This window comes from Chiloscyllium plagiosum, chromosome 1 (genome assembly GCF_004010195.1).
Source record: "Chiloscyllium plagiosum isolate BGI_BamShark_2017 chromosome 1, ASM401019v2, whole genome shotgun sequence".
NCBI lineage: Eukaryota > Metazoa > Chordata > Chondrichthyes > Orectolobiformes > Hemiscylliidae > Chiloscyllium > Chiloscyllium plagiosum.
The window spans coordinates 100,291,755-100,303,976 of record NC_057710.1 but is presented as its reverse complement, the minus strand read 5'-3'; the positions used below and the strand labels follow the sequence as shown (position 1 = coordinate 100,303,976).

At 42.0% G+C, this 12,222-nt stretch overlaps 1 protein-coding gene across 6 annotated transcripts in view; it reads right to left on the bottom strand.

Moving 5' to 3' along the window:
• Positions 1–12,222, bottom strand: part of arap2 (ArfGAP with RhoGAP domain, ankyrin repeat and PH domain 2) — a 304,016-nt gene that overhangs the window by 27,070 nt on the left and 264,724 nt on the right. For 5 of the 6 annotated variants that reach the window (XM_043693425.1, XM_043693389.1, XM_043693406.1 and 2 more), the window contains one exon: positions 8,080–8,219. In XM_043693425.1, the coding sequence (XP_043549360.1) occupies positions 8,080–8,219 (140 nt within the window). Of the gene's footprint in view, positions 1–4,868; positions 5,617–8,079; positions 8,220–12,222 lie in introns of those variants that run through there. The other variant, XM_043693434.1, reaches the window with a different exon arrangement.

The following is a 12,222-nucleotide window of genomic DNA, read 5'->3' as shown; positions in this document are numbered from 1 at the left end:
ATGCCCTCTAGTTCTGGATTCCCTGACCCCAGGGAAAAGACTTTGTCTATTTATCCTATCCATGCCCCTCATGATTTTATAAACCTTTATAAGGTCACCCCTCAGCCTCCAACACTCCAGAGAAAACAGCCCCAGCCTATTCAACCTCTCCCTGTAGCTCAAATCCTCCAACCCTGGCAATATCCTTGTAAATCTTTTCTAACCCCTTTCACATTTCACAACATCCTTCTGAAAAGAAGGAGACCAAAATTGAATGCGATATTGCAAAGGTGGCCGAACCAATGTCCTGTACAGCCGCAACATGACCTCCCAACTCCTGTACTCAATATTCTGACCAATCAAGTAAGTGATCGGATTGTGGTCTTTGCCTACTTGTCTATCTACTATACCCTTTAACTTCTCAGAGATAAAAGGATCTATCCCATTGAGCGTGAAAAACATTCAACTATCCTGCCTCCTGGCAAAGAGAATTCCACAAATTAACAATCCTCACAAGAAAAAGCATCTTCTCATCTCAGTTTTAAATGGGAGATCCTCTACTTTCCAAGTTTATCTGCAGCTTCAGTCTCTCCCATAAAGTAAAACATTCTTTTAACATCCATTCTGCCAAATCGTCTCAGGATCTTTTGACTCTATATGATCACCTCTCATTCTTCTAAACTCCATGGGTTTGGACCCAACTTGTCCAACCAAAATAACTGGATAGAGACCAGTATCTCATCTGAAAATGTGTTGCTGGAAAAGCGCAGCAGGTCAGGCAGCATCCAAGGAGCAGGAGAATCGACGTTTCGGACATAAGCCCTTCTTTATTCCTGAAGAAGGGCTCATGCCCGAAACATCGATTCTCCTGCTCCTTGGATGCTGCCTGACCTGCTGCGCTTTTCCAGCAACACATTTTCAGCTCTGATCTCTAGCATCTGCAGCCCTCACTTCCTCCACTAGTATCTCATCATCAAGTCACCTTTTATTTACATGTGTACAGCGTATGGGCCCTGACCAGCCAGCTTAGAGCCAGTGCCGAGACCGAAGAGACCTTCTGAATCTATTTATAACTGTGAGCCAGGACTCCCTGATTAGACCTGGTTAACAGCCGCAATCAAGGATGCCCGCCAATGAGATCCTAGTGGTCCTGGTTCTACTCACTATACCAACCTTTCTCAAGAAGATAAATTCCACCTATACCCCAGGCATCTGTTGAATGAACTTTTTCTGGACTACGTCTAACATATTTTATCCTTTCTTAAATAAGGAGACCAAAACTCTACACAGTGCTTCAAATATTATCTGACCAACACTCTTTACGACAGCAGCTAGATTTCCTTCTTCAGAAGAAGGGTCACTGGACCTGAAATGTTAACTCTGATTTCTCTCCACAGATGCTGCCAGACCTGCTGAGATTTTCCAGCAATTTCCAATTTTCCTTCAGATTTCCAGCATCTGCAGTTCCTTTGGGGTTTTTGTTAAAGAAAATGTAAATATTCTCAATAATCAATATTTTAGTTTATCTATCATCTTCCTTACCTACATGGGCAGATGATGAACTAGTGGTCACAAAAGAAGTCTCCTGCTACCTTCCACACATATTTTTCTAAAAGTCGATGGTTACAATTGCCCCTGTTTGATATTTTTTAACCTTCTCGACACACTAGTATCTTTCAACAAATTCTCTTCTGTCTTATCACTTCTTACACACAATTCCCACCTTCACAGTCGAGAGGCAAGGTGTCTCAGTGGTTAGGGCTGCTGCCTCACAACACCAAGGACCTGGGTTCGATTCCACCTTAGGCATGTGAAGTTTGCACATTCTGCTCCAGTTTCCTCCCACAGTCCAAGGACGTGCAGGTTAGGTGGACTGGCCATGTTAAATTGCCCATAGTTTGCAGGGTAAGTAGAAATGCATGGTTAGCGGGCTGGGATGTGGGGTGCATCTGGGTAGAATGCTCTTCTGAGGATTGGTATGGATTCAGTGGGCCGAAGGGCCTGCTTCCACACTGTAGGGATTATATGACTGTATGTACCTACTGACCCATTTAATATGGAGCAACCTAAGCATACCATGCCAACATCTCCCTTACTCTGTAGTGTTTTCAAAAGAACAGTCTGGATTAGGTGACTTTATCTCCCCACCTTTCTGTTGTATATGTATTAACGTTCCACAGAAAGCTCTTTCAATTTCAAGCAGTTAAGAAAAATGTATAAACTTTTATGTTTCGTTAGAGATTAGACATGGGAGGACAATTGTGTGGAACAAGGAACCATTGGAGTCAATGGTCTATTTCTGGTGAAAAACTGAATTGCAAAACCAGAAGAACTGCATTCAAATTTAGAAAAAATAAAATCACAGGATAAGACTCTGGCTAGGCCAGAATTTATTATCCATCCCTAATTTCATTTGAAGTGCACTACCTTGAATTGTTGCTGGTCATACTATGTGGGGAGACTCACAGTGCCATTAAGGAGGGCGTTCCACGATATTGACCCAATGACATTAAAGGAATGGTGATACTGATTCAACTCAGGGTGGTGTGTAGTTTAGATGGGAACTTGCAAGCAGTAGTGTGCCAATTTATCTTCTGCAATTGACCTTCTCGTTTAGAAGGTGCTGTTAAGAATCCTTGGTGGGTTACTATAGTGCAATCTTGTAGATGGTACCCACTGCTGACAATGCATTGTTGGTCGAGATTGTGAATGTTTTTAGTAGTGGATACAGAGCCAGTATAGTGGGCTGCTTTGCCCTGGATAGTGTTGAGCTGCTTTATTGCTGTTGGCAATTGAGGGTATTCCATCATGCTTCAGAACTGTGCCTTGCAGATAGTTGGTTTTTGGGGAGTGAGGAGGTGAATTTCTGCACACTGCTTCTGCCCCTTGCCATGCGAGTAGACCTGTTGTGTATCTTCATTAGATTGACATCTCATTTTTCATATGTCTGGTGCTGTTTTTGTCATGATGTCCTGCACCCTTTATTGAAATGGGGTAGTTTGCAGTAGTGTGAAGAATATGTCAGGCCATGAAGTGACAGATTTTAGTTAATTATAATTTTTCTACGACTGAAGATATAAACAAAACATGGCTTCATGTTTCCAATTGATAATTCTTTACTTTGACAAGTAATAGATGTGGCGATTTTGGAGTCTTATTTTCTTTGCATCTGCTTGTCCTAGCAATGTAATGACATCTAAACACTCAGTCAATTTATCAATATTATACAGTCATTTTTTTCTATAATGCAATAGCTGCATTTTTGTTGTGAAACCCCGTTACAGAAAAATTGCACTTTAGAAACGACACAAAGTGTTGGCACTGTAACTGAATTACAGCCAAAACATGTTTTAAAAGTTCCCGCTGTAGAAACACCGTTCCTAATTCATCAATCACATTACAGAATGACCTGTAATTATATTTGCAACAGCCTGCTGAAATTTAACGGATTACAATACTTTAAGAAGTATTTTTAAATGGGACACTTGTGTCGTTCTCAAGACACTCCACAGATACCTCCCCCATTGCCTACCAGGTCAGTCCAAGGAGTGTGAGCCTGAACCTTTGCAGGAGACCGTGCCCTCTAAGTACCAGGACCTCAGGGGACGCCTGCCAATGTCTTCAATACCACTAGGGATTACAACCAGCATGTTCCCTCCATCCTAGCTGCGGGCACACACCAAGGCATAGAGGGAGGGACAGGGCACACAGATGCTCAACTGTCGAACACAATACAGGCTACTATCTCTTCCCTCGCACTGTTCTGACACCTGTCAAAGTCTTATTTCCCAATAGGCCTGGGTAAAGTTAGCGAAGGTGACAGAGGTGCAGCTTCTTTGACCAGTGAAAGGATTTGCTGCATTTCAATTGCCACAACTTAGTTCCTCTCTCAATCAATACACTTAGAATACTTAGAATCCCTACAGTGTGGAAACAGGCCCTTCAGCCCAACAACTCCACACCAACCCTCCGAAGAGTATCCCACCCAGAACCATTCCCCTACCCTATTACTCTACATTTACCCCTGACTAATGCACCCAACCTACACATTCCTGAACACCATGGGCAATTTAGCACAGCCAATTCACCTGACCTGCACATCTTTGGACTGTGGGAGGAAACCGGAGCACCTGGAGGAAACCCATGCAAACATGGAGAGAATGTGCAAACCCCACACAGAAGTCGCCTGAGGTGGGAATCGGACCCGGCTGGAATTGAAACTGGTTGGCTGGAGGTCATCTATCAGGGAAGCACATACCTAGAAGCTGGGGATTGCGACCAATGTGCTACAGATGAATCCCACAGATTGGGATCAAGGGCAGGAGCATGGGCCTGTGATACTATACTCTGCACATGAACCTTATGGAATTGATGGTGGAATTGGTCATGTGTCTACAGGCTCCAGGAAGCAAAGGTTCTGTCCCAACCAAGGGTACTCAAAACCATGCTCTGATATTTAAGGCTGTGAGATGGACAATGGACAATCAAGGTGTCAAACTACAACACTGTGAAGTGCAATGGAGAGAACATACATACTTCACAGCCCATTGTAATGAAAGCACTATTAGAGAGGAAGTCAGGCATTGTTGCACAGTTAGAATGAAGGCTCACTGCAAACTGAAGCACTTCATGCATGGTGAGGGTCTGATTTGAGGGCAACCTGGTCATTTCCACCAGGGACTGCACTCCCTGATGGGACACATGTATCTTTGGCACCAGGGCTATTCTTGCACAAAAATCTAGGAACCTGAGGTTATTGCTGTTTGCATCTCTGTTGTTTTAGCATGAAAGGTGCTCCAGCACAGGTTTTCCACATGTAATGAAACATTTCAAGGTGCAAAGATATCAGAGCCACAGTTGAAATTAAAAGTCAATATTTTATTGCACGGATCAATCAAGTAGAAAACTACTCAATCCTTGAGGAATCTGGATCACATCAAGCAGACAGTCAAAGTACAAATAAAATAACAGCAGGCTGGGAGAAGATCTCAATCCAGTTCAGTCGTAATGGAAGTAGGCGGTTATCAGGATCTCCCTGGCGTGGCAAACTAATGCCCTGTCTTCCTTTCTTTGATTGTTACCTTGCCCACTTGAAGATCATCACCTTTATCTTTCTCCTCAGAGGACTGTTCTCATTCATATTTGACATTTTTCCTTTATGACTGACGTTGTGGAGGGCACAGCATACTACTGGGATGTGGGACACCTTGTCTAGGGTATACTGCATGGCACTGCCTTACCAATTCTGGTGGCAGCACCTTATCTTCAGAGGGCCAATGGTCTGTTTTACAATAGGCCTGGTTGAAGAGTGGTCAGGATTCTATTGCTTCTCAATGGCAGCCTGAAGATTTCTTGGAGTGGTCATCAACCAGGCAGGGGAGTGAATACACTTTATTGCCCAGCAAACAGCCTTGTATGGGCTGAGGACCTTTGAAAGTCGTTGGTACCTGTGAGCTGTCCAAGGAGTTAAAGTTGTGGCAGCTCCCTGATATCTGGTGAAGGCCTACTTTATTGAGCAATTGTGATTTTAAATGTTTGGAACATTAATGGAGTAGAATCCTTTCCTGTGCACAAATATGCTGGCTGATGATAGGGTGCTCTAATTGCTATGCAGCTACAATCAGTTGCACCCTGAACCTGTGGGAAACAAAGGATGGTTGAGAATCCTCATGTCCTTGCTGCCTGTTCCGAAAGGTTATACCCGAAACGTTGACTTCTCCACCTCCATGCCACCTGGCTTGCTGTGCTCTTCCAGCCTCCTGTCTACCTAACCTGCTCCTCCTGTTCAAAGGGGTACAAGTTGAATTGGTGGCTCTCATGAAGACAGCAGCACTGATATCACAGATGCACCCATGAAGTGTAGTGTGTGCAATGTCACTGGGGTCTCCATATTAAATGAAATTAAACTTTTCAGACATTCCAATGGGACAAGTGACATCTGAACCCAGATCTTCTGGCCCAGAGGTAAGGGTCACTACCACTACAGCATTAAATCCTTTTGGATGCTATGAGAAATGAGTTCAAGTTAAAGTTTTGTGGTCTTTGGAACTCCAAACTTCAATTCTCCAGCACCCACAGCACTTTGCTTTTATTTGGGCAAAATTAGCAAGATACAAATAATGTATATTCTTACCATCTGACAGTAAGAAAGAAAGTGACCTTAGCATCTAAGGAAAGTGGACTTGATTGCGACAATTTAACTCCATATCAAATTTTGGATTCACACTCGACTGAACTCAGCACTCTTGCCATGATCCTTTACACATCAGCGAGGGTAAAATTCTCCCTCAGGGATTACTAAATGTAGATGTTCTATCTTTCTCCAGTGCTATGAAGGATGGGTCTGGCTATGTACCACAGAATGCTCCAGTCAATGAGATTGTGCTGCACCATTTGTTCCTCATGGAAAAGATTTGTGCAGAAAAACGCCTTTGACCACAAGTTCACCACACAGTGGCCCACTAAAGTCCTCAAGGTTCTGTGGTAAAAGAGATAGTGGACCCTGGTGGATGGTTCCAATTTTTACAGGAATAGCATTCCTACACGTACCCTTCTCAGTCCTTAGTTTGATGGTAATTCTTAGTTATAGACAACAAGAAAAATGCTTTTCCTATGAATTGTTTTTGTTTCATCTAAACATAATTCATTCTTTCCCCGTTATGTGAATCAGGAGAAATTACTTCACATTTTAATTAGTTTGCAAATCTTATATTCTGTATCTAAAGAATTTTGAGACTTCCAAATTAATGTGTGACCATTTTGGTAACGTTCAGGTATAGATACTATTTGCAGAAGCTTAGGTTATAATTTAAAAATACTGAAGAGAAAACACTTCTGTTTGCACTATGATGAAACTGCCTTGCCATTTACTGTCAATGAAAATGGGAGCCAAAGCTTACCAAACAGTTCATTTTAATCTACTTCCTAATGCAGTGATGACTTGTCCTTATTATATGCTGCACTATATTATACTTTAATCTTTCACCCTGAATAATTAAAAGCATCTGAAAAAATATTATCGACAATGTTTCTCTAACACCTGCTTGAACAATATTCTACATGTTATGTTTGCTTAATGTCAACAGTTCTTTATAAAGCTATTTAAAATTAAAGATTAACAAAACATCGCTTCATCTGTGCCCTACAAGTCTCCTACAAAACTTGGTTTCAGTTTTATTCACCTTTGGAAATCCAAAAATGGTAGGACAATTTAAGGGGACTGTAGGACATTTAAAATGAGAGAGTTGGGGCAGAGATGTCACCTTCCGCTGGCGTTACTGTGGTTGAAGACAGTAGGCTTCCATTTGGAGGTTTGCCCTCACTGGCTAACACCCACATTCAGTCGTTCCAGTTAGTTCCAGACTTTTTAGCACATTGACCAGTCTTCACTTTTTGCCACATTGGTTGGGGCTCAAAGCGCCGCTGATAGTTAATGGATATCTGGGGCACAAGACATTCCACATCCAACATTTTACTGAAATCTTGCAGTCTGGAAAGTCATATCATTGATGGATTGACTTATCATGCTATTGCTTACCATACCATATTAGATTTTAAGGTGGGATGCTGATTCTATCTTATCCTGCCTCAGCTGTGCAGTATTAGAAGTGGGTGGAGCAGAAGGTTAGGAATAGTATCAATCATCTTACTTCAATCCAGAAGATGAGCAATTCACTCTCTTGAACTACAGTCTGCCTGTACTTACCAATAACTCAAAATTTTGGACGATTTTCAGCTGATTGATCATTTACCATTTCTCCAACACATGGTTAAAGGTGAGGAGGTTCATTGATAATTGCAGTTTACTGTCCCATTTGTAACTCCTCAGGTACTGAAGCAGTCTGTGCAGGAATGCAACAAGACCTAGGAAACATTCAGGTTTGGTAAATGAAGAGGAACACTAAAGTATTCAAATTGCCAACAAGAGTCCTGGGAACATATTGGCTGCCTGTGTTCAGTGTTCAGAAATAGGTGGACGGGAATCTGTACTCTGAATTCACTTCCAGTTTTGCCTCCCACTTGTTCCAAATCTCTGTGTCAGGTGCACTAAACTTTCTGGCAATAACTCATAAATAAGCAGTATAAAACGTACATACACACCTTTGCATCCTTGTAAAGGAACAGCTTTTCATCCTGCAGGACAAAGTAACGTTCCTGAAATTTATTTCCGGATAACAATCTAGATGGCTCTTCTCTCCATTTTAAAATGCCTGCTTTCACAGAGTCTTTGATATTTTTCACTGTGAAATAAAACATAACTTCAGTTACTTTCCATTCCCATCCCACACTGGCTGACCTGTTTTATTGTGTGAAAATACATTATATTTACATGTAATTTTACATATTACCATCATGAGCAGAGAAGATTCTAAGCAATCTCTCAGAACGTTGCCCCCTGTCAAATATTTAAACAGAGATGTCACAGAAATGATACTGGCTGTGGTATTTTGGTTTGGCTTTTGGTGATATTTACGATATTGGACAATAAACAGTGGGTGTACATTAGAACATACTTTCAACATCGTTATTTAAGTTTTAGTGTATTTGGACATTATTCATAAAATGTATGCTACAGATTAGAGATTTTGGGCTTATTCTCCCTGAAGCGGAGAAGTTTAAGAGATGACCTTAGTGAGGGCTTAAATTTTGACAGGGTTAAAAAGGATATCCTATCTCCACTGTTGGTATGTCAGTAACTTAGGGTCAGAGTTTCAAGATTGTCAAGAAGCAAGCTAGGAGTGAGAATAACAGAATCTTCTTTACTCAGAGAGTTGTTGGGATTTGGAATCCACTTCCTGAGACAGTGGTACAGACGGATTCCATCGGCGATTTTAAAAGACAGCTAGGTATATATTTAAAAGTGGAGAAGTTAGAGAGCTACCGAGACATGGCTGGAGACTAACAGAATAGCTCTTTTGATAGCCAGTACAGAAACGATGGGTTAAATAGCCTCCATTTATGCTGTACAAATCCATGATTCTAGGATTTTCTATGATTCTCAATTAAATTACTTTATTATCAGCAGAAGGATATTAGGAATTAAGAAATTCTATAATACGCTGTTACATTCACACTGTGGCTCTTTTAAATAAAATTAGAGAAGTATCTTGGTTGGATCAAGTGTGAATATACTTTTACAGCCTCAATATACAGGACTGAAACATTTGGTCTAACCAGGCAATGTTGGCATTTTGTGTTCAACTCAAACTTACTGCTGTTTTTCCTCAGCTATACTTTTCAGTATAAACTTCTAATTCCTTTCCCCTCACTTGCCTATCCAGCTTTTTCTGGCATACGAGTGCACTATTCATGTCAACCAGTCTTTCTGGTAGCGAGCTCCACATTTTCACTGGTTTATTAGGAAGCACATTTCTTCTGACCTTCCTTCCCTATTGAATGACTTGTAAACTATCTGAAAAGTTTCAAAATTTAAGCATCTCTAGCAAATCATTCCTCAGTTCTCTCTCTCTCCCACCCTACCTTAAATAAAAGAGACCCAAGCCTGAGAATACTTCTGTGTAATATAAGAATTACGAGTAAGAGTGGCAATTCATTCCCTGGAGCTTGTTCCACTATTAGATATGACCATGGATGATCTCACTTCCGCCTCAATCCACTTTCCTGCCTGCTCTCCATATCCTTTCGACCCATTACTCATTAAAAATCTATCTCCTCTTTAAATTTGCTCAATGTCCTAGCATCCACCCTATTCTGAGATAGTAAATTCCACAGAATCATAACCCTATGAGAAAACCAATTTTTTTTATGGGCGGCACGGTGGCTCAGTGGTTAGTGTTGCTGCCTTACAGCGCCAGGGACCTAGGTTCGATTCCTGCCCTGGGCGACTGTCTGTGTGGAGTTTGCACATTCTCCACGTGCCTGCCTGGGTTTCCTTCATGTGCTCCTGCTTCCTCCCACACTCCAAGGATGTGCAGGTCGGGTGAATTGTCCATCGTGCTAGGTGCATTAGTCAGGCGTAAACGTAGGGGAATGGGTTTGGGTGGGTTACTCTTCGGAGAGTCTGTGTGGACTTGTTGGGTCGAAGGGCCTGTTTCCATACCATAGGGAATCTAATCTAAAAATTCTCATCTCTATTTTAAATCTGTTACTCCTTATCCTAAAATTATGACCTTTCATTGTAGATTGTCCCCCAAGATGAAATATCCGTTTTGTTGATAGGTATAAAACAGGAATATTGGATATAGGAATAGGCCATTCAGTGCTCCTTTCAAGTAGATCATGGCTGACCTTTTACCTCAACTCCATTTTTCTGCACTATACCCATGTCACTTTATATCTAGGCACCTGTAGTATTCTCTCTTAAACATATATAAGCACACATTTCTATCCCTGGAAATATTTTTGCACACTCTCCAGTGCCTCTATATTTTTTCTGTAAATGACTCAAATTTTAGAAAGTACTCCAAACGTTATTAAAGCAGACAGTGTATGTCCTGGTGAGGATGCAGTTACTCAGAATCTCAAATAAAACAAAGAACTGCAGATACTGATGAACTGAAACAAAAACAGAAAATGCTGGAGAAACTGAGCAGGCCTGGGAGCAACTGTGGAGAGACAGCAGAGTTATCGTTTGGTGTCCAGTGACCCTTCAGAATGGACAGAGTTGAATGCAAGATGCTGGATATTTTCTTTACTCTGTCAGCTTCAGTTGAATTTAGTTCTGTGAGAAGATACTTCTGAGAACAAACACAAACAGGAATACAAAAGGCTTTTCTAATAAAGACACCTAGATGGTGAGTCATGCAAAGCTGTCTCAGTTTGAAAAGAACAGAACGCGATGCACTGAACCAAACAGGTGGGCTGACACAGAAAGTATCACCATTTGTGCGGCTGACAAGCATGATGAATTACATTATCTTTCTCAAAATGTCTATTCCTTGATCCAGAACTAAACCTGTCAGCTAAACATTCAGCAAACACTCATTATTTCAGCTGGTCAAATTTAGAATGCCTTGCCTTTTAGATTTCATTCAGCACATGCCCAGACATTCTATCACTGTCATAACAACATGAAATTTGTTATGTAATTTTCAGTCAATAGAAACATCCTGGCTATCTGATGTTGCCTTGGAGACTTGAATTGTTCCAAAGTCTGAAAGTTTGATTTTGTAAGCTAAATAGTTGGAAGAAACTGCATTTATATGGTGCTTCGCTCCAACAGATGTTTCAAAGCATCTTAAACTTGGTTAAGTACTTGAGGTATTGTCATGCTCCAATGCAGGAAAAGTGGCAGCCAATGCATGTTCAGCTAACTCCCACAAACAGTCATTAAATAATGGCCAGAGTAGACAGGCAGGAGGCTGGAAGAACACAGCAAGCCAGGCAGCATCAGGCGGTGGAGAAGTTGGCGTTTCGGGTGTAAACCTACTTCAGGACTGATGGTGGGTGTAAAGAGAGCTGCAGATAAAGGGGATGGCGGGGGCAGGATGAAGACAAGTAGAGGGTACAACATGGTTGGTCAGTGGAAGGAATGAATCTGATTGGTGACAGGGAGCAGTCGAAGGGAGGGGGAGGGGCTGGGTATGGAGTTGGGGAAGGGAGGTTATTTGAAATTGGAGTACTCAACATTGAGTCCTCCAGACTGCAGGCTGCCCTGGCGGAAGATGAGGTGTTGTTCCTCCAATATGCGGTTTGGTTCTTTTTGGCAATGGAGGAGGCACTCCCTTTTTGACATGGCCATCCTTGGCCTCCTGGGCAGCATACAGCCCGGAGGACTCAATATTGTGTTCTCCAATTTCAAATAACCTCCCTTCCCATCCCCCTGATTCCCTTCCCAGCCTTCCCCCTCCTTTCCATTCCTCCCAGGCACCAACCGGATTCATTCCCCCCGTAGACCAACCAGTCGTACCCTCTATCTGTGTTCACCTATCCCCACTTCACCACCCTGCCCCTGCCACCCACTTTATCTGCAGCTCCGCCCACACCCACCCCCAGTCCTGAAAAAGGGTTAACCCAAAACGTCGACTTCTCTACCTCCTGTTGCTATCTGGCTTGCTGTGTTCTTCCAGCCTCCTGCCCTTCTACTTTGGATTCCAGCATCTGCAGTTTTTTTTACTCTAATGTAATAATAACCAAACAAATCTTTTTTTGAGACATTTGAGTATCGAATAAATATGGTCAAGACAAGGATATATTCACTGCTGATCTTCAAAATAGTGCCATTGACTCTTTACTGACGAACTTGTGCATGCCCTATAGCTAATGTGAAATCCCTCAGTTCTG